The sequence below is a fragment of the Hemibagrus wyckioides genome, linkage group LG18 (assembly GCF_019097595.1).
Source record: "Hemibagrus wyckioides isolate EC202008001 linkage group LG18, SWU_Hwy_1.0, whole genome shotgun sequence".
NCBI lineage: Eukaryota > Metazoa > Chordata > Actinopteri > Siluriformes > Bagridae > Hemibagrus > Hemibagrus wyckioides.
Window position 1 is genome coordinate 22,862,526 of NC_080727.1, and position 22,475 is coordinate 22,885,000.

General features: G+C 40.0%; 3 protein-coding genes across 3 annotated transcripts; all 3 read right to left on the reverse strand.

Annotated features, from left to right (window-relative positions):
* Nucleotides 1-461: 461 nt before the first annotated feature.
* Nucleotides 462-4,066, reverse strand: LOC131369446 (claudin-4-like). The gene is made up of 2 exons (XM_058416094.1): nucleotides 3,537-4,066; nucleotides 462-1,657 (listed from the first exon to the last, which is right to left on the reverse strand). Exons 1-2 carry the CDS (start codon nucleotides 4,034-4,036, stop codon nucleotides 1,009-1,011), a joined length of 1,149 nt encoding a protein of 382 aa, XP_058272077.1. The 5' UTR covers nucleotides 4,037-4,066; the 3' UTR covers nucleotides 462-1,008.
* A 4,693-nt stretch (nucleotides 4,067-8,759) lies between these two features.
* On the reverse strand, nucleotides 8,760-11,268 carry LOC131369126 (claudin-like protein ZF-A89). The gene is made up of 2 exons (XM_058415587.1): nucleotides 10,759-11,268; nucleotides 8,760-9,420 (listed from the first exon to the last, which is right to left on the reverse strand). The coding sequence occupies exons 1-2, from the start codon at nucleotides 11,241-11,243 to the stop codon at nucleotides 8,838-8,840; spliced, it is 1,068 nt and encodes a 355-aa protein (XP_058271570.1). The 5' UTR covers nucleotides 11,244-11,268; the 3' UTR covers nucleotides 8,760-8,837.
* Nucleotides 11,269-14,131: 2,863 nt separating this feature from the next.
* On the reverse strand, nucleotides 14,132-18,598 carry LOC131369125 (claudin-4-like). The gene is made up of 2 exons (XM_058415586.1): nucleotides 18,033-18,598; nucleotides 14,132-14,941 (listed from the first exon to the last, which is right to left on the reverse strand). Exons 1-2 carry the CDS (start codon nucleotides 18,511-18,513, stop codon nucleotides 14,301-14,303), a joined length of 1,122 nt encoding a protein of 373 aa, XP_058271569.1. The 5' UTR covers nucleotides 18,514-18,598; the 3' UTR covers nucleotides 14,132-14,300.
* Nucleotides 18,599-22,475: the final 3,877 nt, after the last annotated feature.

Sequence of the window (22,475 nt, forward strand, 5' to 3'; positions counted from 1 at the left end):
CATTTCATCGTTCTCATCACCGTGACGTTTCCGCCCACAGAACTACCTCCCAATGAATGTTTTTTTAGCACCATTTTGAGTAAACATTTTAGGCTGCTTTGTGTAATAATCCCAGTGTATCAGGAGTTTCTGAAATACTCAAACCAGCCTATCGGCCTATCGGACACCAACAGCCATTCTATGGTCAAAAAAATTAAGATCGCTTTTATTAAGATCACATTTGACGCCACTTTGATCATTGTAACTGAATCTCCTGGCCCGTATCTATATGGTTTTATACTTTGTGCTACTGCTACTTGATTGGCTGACTGGATAAGTGCATGATTGTGCAGGTGTACAGGTGTTCCTAATAAAGTGGATAGAGTAAATAGTCCATCTGCAACTGATATACAAAGCACAGAACAATAACTATCAATAACGAGATGCTCATTACTCTTTTCCATTGTTAATATGTAATGATTTATTGATTCCCCCTGACAAAAACAGCCTTAATATTTTCGAAGGTGTGTAAAATACAGAAGATTGATTGATTCCTGAACACAGAAATCTGACAAGTTCGCTTCAAACCCATAATTTCTGATTTTAGCAAAATGAGATTTCTTGAATCTGATACCAGAGAATGCAAAGTAACATCATTAACAAATAAACAAATCCTAATATATTAAAATTAAATATTATTACTGAATTATAAATATTATTCTAGCATGTGCTGCTTTCATAATAATTTTCTTTAAATCGAATGATTGCGAGATTCTACAAAAGAGCTGACAGAAAATGATTACAATTTACAAGTCTTGATTTTGTGTAAAATTCTTGTTGCATGATGTTTTGTATATGAGTGAAATTTCTCCACATCAACACATTTCTGGGAGCACTTTACATACCACTGATAGACCAATAGACTTTGGGCTAATACGCAAAGGATAGTGCTAAGAAGTTCTTTGATTTAGTTTCCCGATCATTTTACCAGTCCTTTAAAGTAACCCAAAGACCAAATGCGTGTCCGTCTTACACATAAACCTTGTTGCTGCTCATTGTAGACTTGGCAGGAGAGTATTTCACATGATAGGAAGGCTCATCGTTTGGTGGACATGAGCTACAGAGGAGAGCTCCTCCTGCAATGAGCAGTGCAGCACTTCCAAACCCGATATAAAGGCAAGGTCCCAGTTCTTTCTTTTGGCCATCTGGAATGGTAGGGTTGTAAAATTCCCTGATAACAGCGTTTGTGGTCCAGCACACTGGAATGAGAACGAGAATCCCTGTGATGATGAAGACGATCCCACTAGCGATGGCGATCCTAGCCTTTGCATTCTCGTCCTGTACAAAATTGGTGCATTTGCCACCCATGACGGTTACGATAATTCCAATGATTCCAAAAACAAGGGCGACGATGATCAAGGCTCGAGCTGCCTGCAGATGGATAGGAAGAATGAGCATGGAGTCGTAGACCTTGCACTGCATCTGGCCTGTCATTTGAACCACACAATCCATCCATAATCCTTCCCAGTAATACTGGAATGTCACGATGTTGGCTCCAATGAAAGCCGTCATCTTCCAAGCCGGTAAACCGCAGATGACGATGGTGCCCACAAATCCAATCAGTGCCAGAATGAGGCCCAGGATTTGACATTTCTGGGATACCATTTTGCCGTATATCCTTGAAGAGAGGAGGAATAGCTTTGTCCTTGAAGAGGAGTTGCTTTGTCTGTCCCTCTGTGAGCGTACGTGATGTCTGACTCAGATTTTCACTGACCGTACACTTTATTGAATTGGGAGGAGTGTTTGTTATGACATGACCATTTGCTCTTGCTATATGAAACTAGTTTTTTTGCTTTTCCAGTCAAACTTGATTCCTGCTACGCCATGCAACAGCAAGAACTCTTTCACTTCCGCTACACCATGTTTACAGAGCTTATCTTCACAACCTGGCTAAAGGAAGCATTTATGGGCTGATCCTGAAACATGGCTTAGTTTAGATCAGAAATCTCCAACTTAGCAACACTGTGGAAAATAAGATGTTAGATTTCTGGTTATAAATTTTGGCTTTGTGTCCGTATCAGCAGACGCAATAATTGGAGCATGTGTTTGTTTACTGTCTGCGGGAACACATAAATGTCCCTTGCATTGTATATGCATTAAAATATGTATTATATTCAAAAGTAGGACCCAAACTATGTAAGATAGGTAGCTTTTATGGTTAGGTTCCTCTACAAAGTGAATGTTGATGACATTACTAAAAACCGTTAATGTATTTACTGTCAGCGACCAAGTTCTAGTGATGAAACTAAGACTTTCCAACATCCATTGCTGCATTCATGACATGTTTATGAGTGTGAGAGATTTAGTTGGCACGCAATTCATGTTTATCTGTAATCTGTGCAAACTGAAAATGAAAATACTGTTGACATTGACTTTAAAGTAAGGTATATATCAAGACGTTTTCTTCTCTGTTCTAGCACTGAAGTGGTGGAATGGACTTCCCCTAGATGTCCAAACAACTGTGTCACTGGCCATCTTCAAACAACGTCTAAAGACCTACCACTTCCTGGAATTAAAATAAAATGTCTGTGTGCTCTTCTTTCTGTCTTTCGTCCCAGCAGAGTTTCGTGACCTTGTGAACCAGTATTGATTCTGCCAGTATTCATTCGATGTCTTCAAAACAATTATTAATTTATTTGTTTGTTGTAATTTTTGTTGATTATCTATCTGATTAAAATCTGACCTCATCAGGTGTTTCCTGTTTAATTATTTTGATGAAGCAATCTTGTACAGTACCACAGCAATATCCATCCCTCCATCCATCTGTTTATTCCATTATCCACTTTCTATACCACTTATCCTACACAGGGCCGCAGAGAGCCTGGGGTCATTCCCAGGGGACTCAAGGCACAAGGTGGTGCACCCTGGACAAGGGACCAACATATCACAGGGCATAATCACACACATTTATACACTACAGACAATTTAGTAACACCAAACAACTTGTAATGGGGGAAGAAACCAGAGTGCCAAGAATAAATTTTCAAAGCACAAGAACATATAAATTCTATCCTTCTATCCCCAACCTCGGAGGTGCTAAACAAACGTCCTAACCTCTAAGCCACCTTGCACCCAACAACAGCAAATTGACAAAAACAGCCTTACTATTTCTAAAGGTGTTTACAATACTCTGTTAAAATACAGATGTTTAATTGATTCATGTATACAAAAATCTGTAAAGTTCACTTCAAACTCATAATTTCTTACGTTTCTGGTTTTAACATCATTTACACAAGATTCATTAAATGTGATTTCTTGAATCTGAAACCAGAGAACCACTGATAGATCGCTAGACTTTGAGGATAGTGCTAAGATTTTACCAGTCCTCTAAAGGAACCTGAAAACCAAATGCGTGTCCGTCTTACACATAAACCTTGTTGCTGCTCATTGTAGACTTGGCAGGAGAGTATTTCACATGATAGGAAGGCTCATCGTTTGGTGGACATGAGCTACAGAGGAGAGCTCCTCCTGCAATGAGCAGTGCAGCACTTCCAAACCCGATATAAAGGCAAGGTCCCAGTTCCTTCTTTTGGCCATCTGGAATGGTAGGGTTGTAAAATTCCCTGATAACAGCATTTGTGGTCCAGCACACTGGAATGAGAACGAGAATCCCTGTGATGATGAAGACGATCCCACTAGCGATGGCAATCCTAGCCTTTGCATTCTCATCCTGTACAAAATTGGTGCATTTTCCACCCATGATGGTTGCAATAATTCCAATGATTCCAAAAACAAGGGCGACGATGATCAAGGCTCGAGCTGCCTGCAGATGGATAGGAAGAATGAGCATGGAGTCGTAGACCTTGCACTGCATCTGGCCTGTGGTTTGAATCACGCAATCCATCCATAAGCCTTCCCAGTAATACTGGAACGTCACGATGTTGGCTCCGATGAAAGCCGTCATCTTCCAGGCCGGTAAACCACAGATGATGATGGTGCCCACAAATCCAATCAGTGCCAGAACGAGGCCCAGGATTTGACAATTCTGAGATACCATTTTGCCGTATATTCTTGAAGAGAAATAGCTTTGTCCTTGAAGAGGAATAGCTTTGTCGTAAACTTTACTGACTTGGGAGGTGTGTTTGTTTTGACATGACCATTTGCTCTTGCTATATGAAAATAGTTTTTTGCCTTTCCAGTCAAACTTGATAGTTCAGACAAGAAATTTCCAACTTACCAACACTGTTGTAGGGAAAAGAAAACATTAAATTTCCGGTTATAAATTTGGCTTTGTGTCCATAACAGGAGACACTAAGCAAACAGGTGCTAAACAAACGTTTTAACCTCTAAGGCACCTTACACCCATCAGCAACTTCTCAATGATAATTTGTAAATGAATGATTTTTTTTTTTTACCACTTACATTCACAATTAATGTTGTAGAACTTCCACCAAGACAAACTCCTTCCTATTAAAACTTGTTTTATAGCAGTTACACACATGGACAAAATTGTTGGTGTCCTTCCATTAAAGAAAGAAAAACCCACAATGGTCACTGAAATAACTTGAAACTAACAAAATAATAAAATACAATTTTACTGAAAATTGACTAATGAAAAGCAGACTCGGGTGGAAGGAGTCCTAGATGATTTTGTGTACTCTGTGCAGACATCTACTGTGGTGAAGAGACACAATGGCATGTAGTTGGGTGCCGATGATGTGTTGGGCAGTTTTTTGCAGTGATTTCTTTTCTAACACTGTGGAGCTGCCATGCCACACTGTGATGGAGCTTGTCAATCTGCTCTCAATAATGCAGCGGTAAAAGTTGGTCAGGATCATGGGGGATACGTGAACTTTTTTTTAGTCATCTCAGGAAGTAAAGACGCTGTTGCGCCTTCTGAACCAGAGTTGAGGTGTTCAGATGCCAAAACAGATCCGCAGAGATGTGGACATCCAGGAACTTAAAGCTGGAGACACGCTCTACTTCAGACCCATTGATGTAAATAGGGGAGTGTCTGCTGCTGTTGGATTTCCGGAAGTCCACGATGAGCTCTTTGGTCTTTGTGGCATTGAGGGTGAGGTTGTTCATGGAACACCATGCTGACAGGCTTTGGATCTCCTCCCTGTAGGCCAATTCATCGTTGTTGCTGATTCGGCCAACAACTGTGGTATCATCTGCATATTTGATGAAGATGTTGGAGTTATGCTGCAGAACACAGTCATGGGTGAACAGGGAGTAGAGCAGTGGGCTCAGCAAACAGCAAACCTTGTGGGATGCTGGTGTTCAGGATGAGGGTTGAGGATATGTGATTACCCAACAACCTTACAGACTGAGGTTGATTTGTTAAGAAGTCCAGAATCCAACTGCAAATGGATGTGCAGATACCCAGGTCACTGAGCTTAGCGATCAGTGTACTAGGGACGACTGTATTAAAAGCAGAGCTGAAGTCAATGAACAACATCTGAATGTATGTATTGTTATTGTCCAGGTGGGTGAGAGGTAGATGAAGAGCAGTGGAAATTGCATTCTCTGTTGACCTATTTGGGCTGTAGGCAAACTGGTGTGGGTCCAGTGTAGGTGGGAGACTTGCTACGAGGTGACTTAGAACCAGCTTCTCAAAACACTTCATAACAATGGGGCTGAGTGCAACAGAGCGGAAATCGTTCAGACACTTCACACAAGAATGCTTGGGCACTGGTATGATGGTTGTAGTCTTAAGACATGTTGGAACAGTGGCCTGGGCCAGTGACAGGTTGAAAATGTCAGTGAAGACTTGAACCAGTTGGTCAGCACAAGTCCCGAGCACACGTCCGAGTATGCCATCAGGACCAGCTGACTTACGTGGATCAAATGAAACTGACCAAAAATGATGGTACTCTTAACTTAATATTTTGTTGCATAATCCTTTGAAGCAATCACTGCAATCAAGCCATTTCTGTAACTCTCAGTGAGACTTCCGCACCTGTCCACAGGTATTCTGGCCCACTCCTCGTGAGCAGACTGCTCCAGGTTTGAAGAGTGCCTTCTCCAGACTGCATGGTTCAGCTCTTTCCACAGATCTTCAATAGGACTTAGATCAGGGCTCATAGAAGGCCACTTTAGAATAGTCCAGTGTTTTGTTCTTAGCCATTCTTGGTTGTTTTTAGCTTGGTCATTATCTTGTTGGAGGACCCATGACCTGCGACTGAGACCAAGCTTTCTGACACTGGGCAGCACATTTCACTCCAGAATGCCTTGACAGTCTTGAGGTTTCATTGTTCCCTGCACAGATTCAAGACACCCTGTGCCAGATGCAGCAAAGCAGCTCCAGAACATCACCAAGCCTCCTCCATGTTTCACAGTAGGTACAGTCTTCTTTTCTCTGTATGCTTTATTTTTGCATCTGTGAACATAGTGCTGATGTGACTTGCCAAAATGCTCCAGTTTTGTCTCATCTGTCCAAAGGACATTCTCCCAGAAGCTTTGTGGTTTGTCACTATGCATTTTGGCAAATTCCAGTCTCACATTTTTATAATTTGTTTTCATCAGTGGAGTCCTCCTCAGTCATCTTCCATCAAGTCCACTTTGGCTCAAGCAGAGATGGATGGTGCGATCTGACACCAATGTACCTTGACCTTGGAGTTGTTCTGGACTCTTTGGTTACCATTCGTATTATCTGTCTCTTCAATTTGTCATCAATTTTCCAGGGAGGTTGGCTACAGTCCCTTGGACCTAACACTTCAGAATATGTGCAACTGTAATCACAGGAACATCAAAGCTGCTTGGAGATAGTCTTATAGCCTTCACCTTTAACATGCTTGTCTACAGTTTTCCTTCTAATCTCCTGAAACAACTCTCTTCTTAGCTTTCTGTGGTCCATGTTCAGTGTGGTGCATATCATGATACCAAACAGCACAGTGACCACTTAACACTTTAAATAGGCAGACTGACTGATTACGAGGTTGAAGAGACCTGTGAAGCTGATAACAGGACACACTTTAGATTGACCTGTCCTGGTCAAATTATTTTCAATGTTTTCTAGGGGTACCATTATTTTTGTTTCATCAGTTTCTTTTTTTAATTACTTCTGTTGAACCACAATTCAAAAGCAATGTCTGATTTTCATTAGTAAATTTTCAATACATTTTTATTTATTATTACTTTTGTCTGTTATGTAAATTATTTCAGTTATTGTTGTGCATTTTTCTTTCTTTAATGTGGGCGCCAACAATTTTGTCCACATGTGTATAAACGGTTGTACAAACAGTTGCACCTACACCTGACTCCCTTTTTTTCCTCTTGAAGACAATAAGACAAATAAAAGTAGCTTCTCATCTAACAGACAAACCAGAAGATGAAAAGGCCTTTGATCTGGAAAATTGCTTGGAAAAACTCACTCATCCATGTCTTTATGGACCTTGCTTTGGTCACTGGTGTGCAGTCATGTTGGAACAGGAAGGGGTCATCCCCAAACTGTTCCCACAAAGAGCATGAAATTGTCCAAAATGTCTTGGTATGAAGCTGAAGCATTAAGAGTTCCTTTCACTGGAACTAAGGGGCCGAGCCCAACCCCTGAAAAACAACACCTGAATTCAATGATTTGGAGGGGTGTCCCAAAACTTTTGGCAATATAGTGTATGTAGATGATGGTGGAGCCCACAGAGCACCATGTAGGACAAGAGCATCAGTATCAGTCTCTGGTCTCAACACCACCCCAACATTTCCCTTTTAACATAACCTACCTTACTGATAAATCAAACAAATTTACAAATTGTATATGTAGTATCCATCAGGAACCCATTTCAGTACTTCAAATTACTGCAGAATATGCGTAGGTGCATCTCAGCTGCATGGACAGAATCACTCTACGGCTACATTATATTTTTTATTTTTGTGATATTTTTGAGAAGAGAAAAGGCTTAATATTAAAAATACTAATAACAATATCTATATGAGCTTCTAACTGTATCTGTGTAAGTGTTTACACCGGTGAAAGAGATACTAACATAACTAGAACTCGTCTTGTAGAAAAAACTCTGTTCTGTCAGAATTGAAGTGTCTGATGTCCTTTACATACTCAACAGGCTGAACTTTATTAAGCTGGTGTAAAAATTAGTATCGATGCATCCTTGAGTGAGTGAATATATGATGCCTTTAAAAGTATAGTGTGAGATTTCATGGACATTAATGCACAGATTTAATGCAGTGTCAGAATTACATACACAATCATTTTATAGAAACAAGTATAGAAATGTGAGTAGAACTTTGCTAAATATTACAAAGTGTTATTAGAACTTCTGTGTAATTATACTCCACATTAAAAGACATACATTCTTGGGAAAAAAATTAACTCCCAACTGGAGAGCTGGGTTCTTCAAGTGTCCCCCTGAGGGAACCCTTAAAGAGTGTTTCACTAATAGAAAGGCTTTTATGTTGAGCTTTTTCAAGAATCCAACCATCCTTAGTTTCCCAAGAAACCATCAAAGAACCATTTTAGAAACTGAAACGATGCTTTAATCGAAATCTGACAGAAAGTGATTTTTTAAAGGTCATGTAGCCTGAAATAAAAGCAGCTGAAATGTCTTTATAAAGTTTCAGTATTTGCTCTGTGATGTCTCTTGACTTTCAGTTCAGGGTATATTCCATCCTCACGTTCACCACCGGGAAAAAGTGCTTAGTGAAGATGAATGAATGAATAAAATAGAGTCTTAGTGTGTCTCCATGGTCATATTAATTGAATCAGTTCTCTTTAACAGATCTCCATAAATAGGCAAAATGAATTTTGTTAAACAATCAGTCTGTAAGAAAATGTTCCTTCATTCTTTATGCACTTCACACACACACACACACACACTTAAATTACATGTCTGTTCTAAAGCTCAGCAGCTGTTGGAGTATGTGCTGATAAATAGTCCACCCCCCAAAACTAGGAGGAATCCAGCTACCCATCCAATATAGATGCAGGCCCCCAACTCTCCCTTTCCTGCTGCGATGACCTGAGGATTGTAGAAGCCCTGGATGATGATATGTGCTGACCAGCTAACAGCGATCAAGCACAGAATCCCTGCGATGATGTAGACCACCCCAGCTACTATACCAATTTTGGCTTTCTTATTCCAATCATCACGAAAGAAGTTGGTACATCTGGCACCGACAACCATTAAGCCAATGGCCACAACGGCAGTAGCGAGGGAGAAGCAGATCAAGGCCCTGGTGCCCTGGAGGTATTGAGGTAGAGCCAGTATAGAGTCATATGCCTTGCACTGCATGTGTCCAGTGCTCTGCAGCACGCAGTTCATCCACAAGCCTTCCCAGAAAATCTGCGCCGTCACAATGTTAGCTCCCAAGAAGGCCGACATCTTCCACATGGGCAGAGCGGCTACCAGGATGGTTCCAACGAAGCCCAGTAATGCCAGGAAAGTTGCCAAGAGTTGCTGTCCCATCTCTGTCAAATATCCCAGTCTTTTCCTTTCAGCTTTTTACAACAAAATATGCATGAGATATAAAAATTATGCAGCCGTGAGAACGATTCGCTTTGGAAAAGTTGTGTTAAAAGACTGGCAGGAAGGAAGGGGTGGAGTTTATGTTTATCGGGACTCCAGTTTCCTGCTTGACTTGATTCTTTATTGTAAGCTTGTTTTTGAGAGAAAGAGAGCAAGCGCAAGAGAGGGGGCAGGAGAGAGAGAGAGACACACACAGAGCAAACAAGTATGTGTGCACTATAAAAAGGGAGAACACAAGAGCAGCTTGGAGAGGGTGGGAATGGAGCTGAATGAAAAGACTTCATTGTTCATCCCAAAAAGCCAGGTATCAAAACTCCTCTCCTGTTCCTGTGACCTTAAAATGGATGATCAAAGTGGACACAGCAGGTTTTAAAATGTATGGAAGCATTTAATTTACAGCTAGGGCTCTACTTTGGTACTTAACTGGACATGCAAAAGCATCTATTTAAAAGCGGAACAAACATTTACCAATTAAACACAAAAAACCCAGCCTGCTCAAATCACTATGGGGCAGAATTCTGCCCTTTATCAGACAGAAAAGAAAGATTAGTGACTCATGAGAATTCAGAGGAAGGGTGTTTGTATTTTGCTTCCTGGTTTGTATAAAAACAACCATAAACTCCAGAATCTGACTGCCTTTACCTACACACAGACCAAGCAGAGCATTTAGGCTTAGGAAAATAGTTTCCTTGTCAAAAACAGTTCAATAAAGTTTAATTTAAAACAAACTGGTTGAAAATCTAAGTTAAGACACCTTTTAGAGCCAAGTAGCACAAGCCAAGGCACTGCCACATGAGTTACACAGACCCGTCACACTTAAAAGGTCAGCAAGTAGTTTACAGCTGAAGATAATTACAGCTAAATTTAGTCTGGTCACTAATTAAGCAAGCTACAAATCCCACTCAGCTCAGAAAGAAATGCCATTACAAATATTTAACGTTTGACTGGTTTTATGCACAGGAGGACATGCATCTTCTCACCTAATCTTAAAGCTTGTAATTGAGGTTTCTCTAAATCCCAAGGCAGGACAAAGGACAGAATTAATAAAATATGAGCTTTTATTTAGTTTAAAAAAAAATTTAAATAAAAAAAAAAAACACATAGACACATCAAGGTCAGTCAGGACTGAAGCGTTCGTTAGATCTACACATAGTTGCCACCACCGTGCGCGTTTGACCTCGGCGCTGTGTATTTGGCTGAATAACCTCCTTGGTGGTCATTCTTGGGACACTGACAGCAGAAGAGCGCGCCTCCGAGCAGCAGCAAAGCGGCGGCGCCCCAGCCGATGAAGAGCGACGCGCCGAGCTCGCGCTTCTGTGCATCTGCCAGCGTAGGGTTGTAGAAGTCCAGGATCACGGTATGAGCCGACCAGCACACAGGAATCAGGCACAGAACTCCGCCGACCAGGAAGAACACTCCAGCCGCCACGGACACCCGCGCCTTGGTGGCTTCGTCCTCGATGCAGTTCGTGCACTTTCCCCCAGCGACCGCCAGCAGCAGACCGAAGAGCGTCAGGAGGATGGAGATGACCACGAGAGCGCGCGCGGCCTGCAGGTCCTGGGGCAGAGCCAACATGGAGTCATAGACCTTGCACTGCATCTGTCCTGTGCTCTGCATCACACAGTTCATCCACAGGCCCTCCCAGAAGGTCTGCGCGGTCACGATGTTCTGCCCTATGAAGGCCGTCACCCGCCACATAGGCAGAGCGCAGATAACGATATCCCCGAGCAAGCCGAGGAATGCCAGCGCCAAGCCCAAAATCTGCAGGCCTGAAGAAGCCATCGTTTCTCACTGATTAAGCAAAAGTTCTCCTCACGCTTGCTGAGCTTTGTGTCTGTGCCCTTTTTGTATGCCTCGTGGTAATCATGCAAGGGTGCGAATCATTACTACTGATTGCACCACGTGACTGCACTCAGCCTTTACCAATTAAAACCTAGGAAGCAGAAAACGTCAAGCACATTCACTTCATAATAACGTGTTGGATTTGCTGTTTGGATAGAGCAGTGAAAAATCCCACATGCTAATGCAATCCCATTAAGTACAGGTTCCCCACCCTGGTCCTGAAGTATCCCCTGACCTGTTTTCTTTGCTTTATTACACCAATTTCAACTCAGGAAGAGCTGATACTTATCTAATTGTTTGAATTAGGTATGTTCGGAGAAGGGAAATGTGCAGAACATTGGGTACTTCAGGCCCAAAAATGGGAACCTGTGCCATAAGGCAATGGAATAGGTTAATGTCATGATGAATGATGAAGCATGGCAAATATACCAAGTACCCATAATTCATTTTGCTGCCTGTGTGTTATTCTCCCCGGAGTGCAACTGTGATTGAAATGCATCCAGTGAAATGAATTTTTAGCCTTTGACTTGCTTGGTATAACCTAGGACTAATGATTTATTTATATTTAGAATGAAATATATAAATCATACTACACACATTAATGGTGTAAATCTGCCCAAAACAGACAATTATCTATCTATCTATCTATCTATCTATCTATCTATCTATCTATCTATCTATCTATCTATCTATCTATCTATCTATCTATCTATCTATCTATCTATCATTAGGTTGCAATAAAAATGTAACAGGCCAAAATAAGCAATCAAGCTTGTTTAAAATTCATCTTTAAACTCATTTATCTTCAGTAATTGCTTTATCCCGGTCGAGGTCACTGTGAATCTGGAGCTTATCCCAGGAACGCTAGTCTCGAGGTGGAAATAAAGTCCAACAAAGGGCAGATTACACACATTCACCTACTCATGTACACCTAGTGGCAGTTTAGGGTTGCCAGTTCTCTTACTGGCATGCTTTATGAGGTGGGATAAAACCAGAAAAACCTAGAGGGAACCCAGATAGACACGGGGAGAACATTTTATTATATTGTATTGTTGAAAAGGCGTGCTACAAAATGTTGTCTAGATTCCAAAAAGTTTATTTTAGGATAAGTGAGTAAATAAAAGAACAGTGAAATAAGTGGAGTAATCGTGGATATCTGAATACTGTTTCCTGCTCCATGATAGATTGCTTATTAACTTTAACAACTGCATTAACCATGACTGGAATAACACCATGAAATCTTTATGGATATGGATATTCAGTGGATCAGTGATGGGAAGTTCGGATCATTTTACTGACTCGGATCTTTGAATCTTTTTTAGAGTCATTTCAGAATAGAATTACAAAGTTACATGTTAATCGCTAATTACCTTGACACACATACTTATGCAATTAACTCCTAAATACTATACAACATTACATTAGTGTTATTGACTGTAAGATACCGAGCCAGGAAGTGGTCATGTGATGAACAGATGAATGAACGACTCGGGCCTGAAGATAGCCTGTGAGACTGTCATGTGATGAACGAACAACTTGGGAGTTGAAATAATCATGTTTCCCGTACAGAACCTATAGGATGTTGCGCATGTGCAGTCAATACAAAATGAACAGCTCACTCTCTGAGACGGCTATGTGTTCCCGAGTCATATTAAGGAATCATTCAAAATGAACGACACACATCACTACAAAGGATATCCAAACAACATAGTAGATTCCCCATTGTGAATAAGATCTCATGCTGTGTAGCACAAGTGCAATCATGGGCATATCAGACAGGGGGCGCAGTGTTGTATTTTTAATCAGTTCTTTATCCTCTCTGGATGATATACCCGTTTTTAGTCACTTACACTCCACCTAAACATGGTAGCGATGTGATATTTTAAAAGAGTTGGACACAGTCGGTGTCAGACGGTCACATGACTGACACTCTGCTGGACATTTTGATTCAGTTTGAATCAAAAAGTTTGAAACCATGTCCAGCTTGGTCTTTCCTGTGCCCTTAAAACACCATGTTCGGCTATTTACAAAGAAAATCAGATTTATAATAATAGCTGAGTGACATGTAGTTCAATTTAATAACTTTTTCTAAGTCTAGTGAGCTTAGTACAGTACAATATTGAATATTCAGTCCCTCCTGGAGCTCATGGAGTTTTTTTGTGTTTGTTGTGGTCAAAATGCTTGATTTTAGTGCAGATTTCTCCAGAATATGTGATGCAACTTGCAGAGTCTTTTGTGCTTTTTCTTTGTGGAAATCTACTTGAATTGACAAAACCGATAGCACAGGAAAGCGATGATGTCGTACGACACGTCGGCCCAAATCTGTGGAAAATCTGCTTTCGAAAAATCGCAGGCTCCTATGTATATTTTATTTTAATATAGTCTGCTTCATGGTGTATTGATTTCCATTATCGCAAAATCACAGAATCCTGGAGGGACTGAATAATATATACTGCTCTGTGTAATAATACTTCATTTCTTTATCCGGTGGCAGTGATTCAGACCATACAAGGTTACGAGATCTTCCTTGTTCAGACAAGAGACAATAGATTCATGCTTCCTTTTGTATTTGACTACAGTGAGGATTAGAAATCGACCATATTTTTAAAAAGAAGATGTGCCTCCAATGGAAACATGCTTGACAATAGGTCTGATAAGAGTCAAATCATGAAATATTTTCAGCTCAATCTCAGTAGAGGTGCTTAGTAAAAACTCAGAGAATACTCTTTTTCACAGACTTTTAATTACAAAATGTAAAACGAACAGGATTCTCAATCAATGAACTCCTGGAATACAGTTCAGAATTTGTTCACATTCATTTATTAAAACAAATGTCCATCTCATCATTATTATTAGTGCTTCTACAATCACATAATAGGAAAATAAATCTGATCTCAAAACAAAAGAAAATACATGCCTTTCCGGAGACATAGACATAGACACGATATATGAGTCCACTTTTGTTCAGAGTTCTCATGGAAACCTGCGCCATGTTGCTTACACATAATTCATCCCTGGGGATAATGATCTAGCTGGGGCAAATTTGGCTGCTGTATACGGCTGGTTTTCCTTCGGGGGGCAATTCCAGCAAAGCAGCCCTCCCCCCAGCAGCAGGAGAGCTCCAGATCCCCAGCCAATATACAGAGAAGCTCCTAACTCTCGACGCTGAGCCTCTATCACCAGGGGGTTGTAGAAGTCCCTGATGAGAGTCTGGGCAGACCAGCTGACAGGAATGAGGATGAGGAAGGCAGCGATGAGGAAGATCACCCCCGAGACAATGCAGGCTTTAGCTTTTGCCGATTCGTCCTCCATGCAGTTGGTGCACTTTCCTCCGACCACAGCCATGAGCACACCGAAAATGCCCACTATGATGGAGATGACGACCATGGCTCGGGCGGCCTGAAGGTCCTGAGGAAGCGCCAACAGGGAGTCATAGACCTTACACTGCATCTGTCCCGTGCTCTGAACCACACAGTTCATCCATAAACCCTCCCAGATGATTTGCGCCGTGACGATGTTCGCTCCGATGAACGCTGTCACCCTCCACATCGGCAGAGCGCAAGTGACGATCGTCCCTATCCACCCTGTCATAGACAGCAAAACACCTAAGATCTGGAGGCCTTGGGATACCATTTTTGCTGACCGTCTGCAATCAGTGCTTCGTGGGACAGCTTCAGAAATGTGTCTGCGTGTGCTATTAACACTGTTTTTATACCCTGCACTTAAAGGGTGCGGTTCTTCTGCTCATTCACGGGAAAGAATAAGCAGAAATTCAATACTAACCTTCTGTTCCTGAAACTTATCCATTGTTCTGAATGTGTGTTTAGATCTACAACCTTAGCGACCCCTAGCATACTAGAAAATACATATGCTGAAGCTGACATGGTAAATTTTATCATTTTAAAAATATTATAGTAACCGATAATAATTTCCACACATGTATTTGCAATCACTTAATTTTACTTAAAGGAATAGTTTCATCCTAATCTACATTTGTTGTGTGTGAGATGACCGTGGTCTGGTGTATTGAGTTATTGACACAATTCCTATACTGGGATAAGATTATAAACCTGTGTCCTCAATAGGGCTGTTGTGTGTTGCTGTTAAGCATTTATGCAAACCACACATACCCTGGAACTAGTACACCACAGACCATTTTACTGCATTATATATATATATATATATATATATATATATATATATATATATATATATATATATATACAGTATAATGCAGTAAAATGGTCTGTGGTGTACTATATATATATATATATATATATATATGGAAAAGAACCTTTCCACTGGACAGAGAGAAAGGAAAGAGAAGAAGAAAGAAGAAGAACAATAGAGAGACAGAGACAAAGAACCCTTTGGATGCCGTTTAGATGTTTTGATGTAGTGGACTTAATTCTGTGCCTGTGTATATATATATGTATACAGTATATATAAAACCAAAAGTTTTGGGACACCCCTCCAAATCATTGAATTCAGGTGTTGTTTTTCAGGGGTTGGACTCGGCCCCTTAGTTCCAGTGAAAGGAACTCTTAATGCTTCAGCTTCATACCAAGACATTTTGGACAATTTCATGCTCTTTGTGGGAACAGTTTGGGGATGACCCCAAAGTCATTTTGGACAATTTCATGCTTTTTGTAGGAACACACACACACACACACGCACACACACGTGGTTAATTTATACATATTACATATTTTTTACATATTACATTTACATACATATTCTATTAATACATATAAATGTATTAATATAGTTATTTACTTCAAGAGCATTATGAATAAACAGGTTTTCTGTTTTATTTCACAGTATAGGTGTGTTATATAAGTGTGTTTAATTCTGGTAGCTCATCTAAACTTGAGTGACTGATTGATGGGATTTTTGTTTGTAGATTTTTATAATAATAGGTGAGTTAATGGAGTTTTTTTTGTGATGGTTGTGGCCATGTATACACACATGCACACACACACACACACACACATGCACACACACACGCACGCACGCACACACACGTGGTTAATTTAGATATAAATGTATTAATATAGTTATTTACTTCAAAAGCATTATGAATAAACAGGTTTTCTGGGGGTTTCACAGTTTAGGTAAGTGTGTTTAATTCTGGTAGCTCATCTAAACTTAATGATTGATTGATGGGATTTTTGTTTGTAGATTTTAAAATCTTACCTTGATTTTTGAACTGAATTATGGATATATTTTGGCTTATTATTTATTACTCTTAAGTTTTGTGGCATAAAGATATTTAATTAATTGATTGATTGATTAAATGATTGATTTATTGAGTCAGTGATTGGGTGTTTGTTTGGTTAAGTGACTGATTTATGGGTCGTTTGGTTAATTAAATGATTAATTTCACGGCTGATTCTTTAGCTGATTTTAACGCTGTCTAAGTGCCTTTACTCCACATAATCTACCCCTCATGACCACTTGCTTTTAATAAAACACTCATTTAGATGACCAGAATTGTTGGAGGCAGCTTTAAATACAAATAATCAGGTCTTATTGTTCATTTTCTAATTTGAGAGATATTGTCTTTTCATATAAGGCACTAATAATGATTACACCTTAATGCTAAGTGTAAAAAGATTGTGTAGTTCATGCAATCTTTTCGTGTGTGTGTGTGTGTGAGTGTGTGTGTGAGTGTGTGTGTGTGTGTGTGAGTGTGTGTGTGTGTGTGTGTGTGTGTGAGTGTGTTTGTGTGTGTGTGTGAGTGTGTGTGAGTGTGTGTGTGTGTGTGAGTGTGTGTGTGTGTGTGTGTGTACAAAAGAATAAACCAAGTCTGAGAGATTGTATCCAAGATGTGCTCTATTTTACAACACAACAAAGATTGTTACACAACAAACAGTTTAATACTTAATTACAGAAAAAGGCCAGTTGTTTTTTTAATATTTCCATATACACAGATAATCTGTCTGGTAAACAGATTAAAAGCTTTTGCTTTTGGAGAAGATTTCCAATTCTATGTTATGCAGTTATGTGTTATGTGAGCTGTAGTCGTATTCAGCTGAGGCACACCTGAACTGGATTGTCGAGGTACGGCAACTCCCTTTGGAAATGTTTTGTTCAGTCTCTGACTTGAATTTCTTTAAGTCAAAAACTGAGAACAACAAACAATGTGCTGAAAACTACAACACAGCTATTCCCACTAATCCAAACACATGAGTAACTTTTCTTTAGAGTTTCAAAACTAAACAAAAGTCCATCTTAGACATAAGCATTTTTATTTTATCCTGTTTTGATACCTGAGAGGAAAAAAAAATAAGAAAGATATATATACTGTACAAAAATATTTATTTACAAAACCGTGGATTCCTTAAAAATGTAGAGAATGAAGAAAAATTGAAAGAGCTCAAAATATTAAAACCGTTAAAGATAGAAAGTAAACCTTTTGGCAGAAGATCATGCAGTAGTGTTTACTGCATGTTGTGTACAAACAAAAACAAAACATGTAACATTATCTCTTACAATTGTCCATCAAGTCCATATGACCACTGCTCAGTACATGTGCAGGTAAGACAAGCATTGTGTGACCTTCTTAAACGTAGTCCTTGTTGGAGGGGGCAGAGGCCTGGGAGCGAGCAGGAGCACTGTATTTGGCTGTGTATCCTGTCTTTTCTTCACGTGGGCAGCTGGTGCACAGCAGACCTCCACCGATGATCAGCAGAGCAGCAGCTCCCCAGCCAATGAATAGCGATGCACCCAGCTCTCTCTTCTGCGCCTGGTTGACCAGTGGGTTGTAGAAGTCCCTGATGACGGTTTGGGCAGTCCAGCACACAGGGATCAGGCACAATACCCCAGAAATAATGAAGATGATGCCCGCTACCACAGCAACCTTCCCTTTGGACTTCTCATCCTCTATGCAGTTGGTGCATTTTCCTCCAGCCATGGCCAGCAGGATGCCCATGATGCCCACCACGATGGAGATGACCGTGAGAGCGCGGGCAGCTTGGAGATCCGAGCTCAGCGCCAGCATGGAGTCGTACACCTTGCACTGCATCTGCCCCGTGCTCTGAACCACACAGTTCATCCATATGCCTTCCCACTGGATCTGCGACGTGACGATGTTGTTGCCGATGAAAGCTGTGACCCTCCACATGGGCAGAGCACAGACCACGATAACGCCGATCCAGCCGATGACACCCAGGGCGGCGCCCAGCATCTGCATCCCAGCTGACACCATTTCGCTCAGACGTCTCTTCACTTCCTCTTGTGCTGTTCCAAAAGAGCTCTGTGGTTTCTTGGCAGGTATCTGACGAACCCAGTAAGAGCAGATACTATAAACGTGCCTGACAGGGGGTGGGGTTTGTGACACAGGCACCACCTCGCAACCCGCTCTTCCGGTTTGGCCGATTCGTCTTGCTCATTGTTAGGATGACACGGCCCCCCATGTGATCCTGACTCACCCTCTAATATCTTACCTACCGACCAACATGCCTTGTATAGTCACATCCTCTTTACTCATGATCTTCTGGATCTTTTTTACACCAGAAACTGAGTCATGAGCGAAAGAATCTCTGATTTTAAATAAATAAATAAATAAATAAATAAATAAAACAAATAAAACAAATAAAATAAAAATATATATAAAAAATGAGACATAATTAAAAAAATTTAAAAAGTAATAAATATATGAAATATTATAATAAATAATAAAATAAATAAATAAAACAAATAAAATTAAATATATAAAATAAAATAAAAAATGAAACAATTTAAATATTTAAAAAAATATTAAATATATAAAATATTATAATAAATAATTAAATACCTTAAAAACGAAATAAAATGTTATTCCCAGACAAAAATAGATCATGGTAGAAGATTTAACCTTTCTTTCAGTTCTGCTAGAAATCGAGTACAAACAAATTAACCCGAAGGACTGAGTTTCTATGTGCTCTTTTCTCGCTCTTTTCTATCGGACACAGGTGACAGAATTTAATAAAAACACAGTTTAATAAAGGCCCCATGTGTATCTAAATGGGCGAATGAGGTACTGCTATTCTTTTAAAAACCAGACGATATTTTGAAGAATGCTTTAGACTTTCCTCGCCCACAGTGTCTGCCTTTCTGTGGCAGAAACCTAGCTGAAAGCCTTTAGGCCTTAAAACGCATTGCAAATACAAAGGTGTGTCTGTTCTCGTACATATGGCTGTGCAGTCAGTTCATAAATCAAAAAAAAGTCCAAAAACACCAAGGAGAAAGAGATGTTTCCAGACTTCCTTCCACGCCTGACTCTTGAGATATAATACAATATGAACGTTTCCATATATTCCAAATAATTCTGAAAAATTCAGTGGATAATATATCTAAGGGTTTGGAAACTTATTTGGATTTTTAACGCATATATACCAGACTACAATGATACAGACCAAACAAACACTGACAGGAGAATATAATACTTTGGTTATTTATCAAAATCTTTCAAGGAGTCACAAAATGCATACTGTTCTTACCGACAGATACATAAGCCTTCTGGAGAAAAAATGTAGACGGAAAAATAATGAAGCTTTTTCTCAGAAACTTTACTGGTGTGAATGTGATACTTGGCTCTAAGTAAGAGAATATTGATTGCATCAGCTATATTATTATATATTATATTAAGATCTAAATATATTCTGACTAGATTAGTCAGAAGTACCTGAGTGATCTTTTCACGTTCTCATCACGTCACACGTCATGCCTCATGTGAGGGCACCTGAGGAAATCATGGGAAATGAGTTTCAAAAAGATGTTAATCAATTAAACCATCGGGATTGTGAAATCGAACAGACAGAAACATCCCATGGTGCTGAGTGTCCTTTTTTAGTCGCTGAATCAGTTAAAATGGGGGAGGGAAAGGTGGAACGTTCCTGCGGAAAGCCGTGATCCGGCTGAACTGGTTCTTAAAAGTGCCTTCAAGCTTTAAGTGAACGTTGACGTGATATGCCTAGGCATCACTGAATGCCAAGTTCTAAACGCTGATTAAACACGGACCTGCTTTGTCCCCAAATAAGTTGCAAATCTTAGTGGGTGTGGCCTTATTGCTGTGTTATTGTTTATTGTTGAAAAGCTGGAGACAGGAAAGTCCAATGTTAAACTTATTTCTAAGTCAAATGCAGTATATAGTAATGGTGCTTATTATATAACATCCACTAACTGCTTCAGGAAGGAATGCCACACTGTTGAGTATATAGTGACATTGTGCTTGAGAGACTGGTTTTATTGCATTCAAACAGCAAAAAAACCAACTTGTTTATGGAAGATTTTGCGTTAGCAATCACTTTGCTATACTTCTAAAGAATTGTACCCAGATAACAGATAAATGACGGTGAGATATTGTTGAGATCCAATGGCAAGAAGTTTAAGGCAATTGTGACTCAACCAGAGACATAGCTAGCTATGAGGACACTTACAGATTTGTAATTTTGGTAGTTTTTTGTTTTTTATTCCTTTCATGTAGCCAATGCTTTCAAATTCATGCAGTGAAGTTAGCTTACAATCTCCTTAGCTGGATAGAAAAATCACCTAACGTCAGCCCAAGGCTTCTCAATTTTAAGTTGTTGTATTGTCTAACGTTGATGGCTTATCATGTGCCATAAATGTACCATAAACAGACTGCCGTGTAAAACCAAAATCTTTTTAATATATATAGAGATATATATTTAGAGCATGTGATCTGAGAGACATTCAATAGGCATACACCAGATTTTCAGGGCCAAAGTGTCCTAGTTCCTTTCCCCAGTCCATTTTATCACTAAGATATATTTCTACTATGCTGGATCAGTTGAAGTTGTCTGTAGCAAGTCAAACACAGGCGAGTTTGTTGTCGTGACAACAGATGATAGTAGCTGATCGAGCTGGAAGTCTATGATTCAGCCGATATAGACAGCATTAATCACTACTCATTTTTCCTGAATGTTGAAGGAAAACACAGAGGAAGTATCCAAATTTCAAAATCCTTGCTTATATACTTATAATCCAGCATAAATACTTGAACCTTTTACTACTGACTACATCAATAATACTATAGTATTTTCATACAGTGATTTGGTGACTTTTTGTTGGTAAATTTTGCTCCAAATCAAATCTGTCAAATCCAGACTAGCATGGCACCTCACGTGTAGTCTTGCTATGCGCTAAAAGTTCCTGGGATTAGTTCCAGATCCACCACAACCCTGAACAGGACAAACAGGACACTGGAAAAGACTGAAAGTATGAATGACTATTGTTTCTTTTATATCATTTTGTCCATGTACACAAGAGATGATCTGAAAGGAAAAAAGAATTGATCTCTTTCATGTAATGTTAATGCAGTACCATGGTGGTCAAAGTGGGGTCCGTGAAGCACAGGTAGCTGGCCTGCTGGTGTACTGTAGTGAAAACCACGATCCATCATTATTGAAATTATTGTAAAAATCTTAATTATCGAGTTCCTATCTTTATTATCCGGTTCTCATGACCCTGTCACCGGTTCACCACTGTTCCTTCCTTGGACCACTTTTGATAGATACTGACCACTGCAGACCGGGAACACCCCACAAGAGCTACAGTTTTGGAGATGCTCTGATCCAGTGGTCTAGCCATCACAATTTGGCCCTTTTGGTCAAACTCACTCAAATCCTTACGCTTGTCCATTTTTCCTGCTTCTAACATCAACTGTGAGGACAAAATGTTGACTTGCTGTCTAATATATCCCACCCACTAACAGGTGCCATGATGAGGAGATCATCAGTCTTATTCACTTCACCTCTCACTGCTCACAGTGTTATGGCTGATCGGTGTAGATGCCACCAAAAAATAGTCACAAACAAAAAGGCTTTGGATTACTTCCATAAAAGAAATCTGTATCTTAAGAGCATTAGTCAAGATTAGTCACAATTAGTTAAGATTACCACTTTAACAGTTGATGACATTAAATACTGACATAAATCATTCCCACCCATCTACATAAATCCCTCTCAGAAGATCAGACTGCTGTGACATGACCTTCTGCTCCACAGTCTCTATCTAGCACACATTTCTATGAAGGTGGTTTATCTAAAACATTTCTGGCATTTGGCAGACGCCCTTATCCAGAGCGATGTACATTGTTATCTCACTTTATACAACTAAGGGTTAAGGGCCTTGCTCAAGGGCCTAACAGTGGCAGCTTGGTGGACCTGG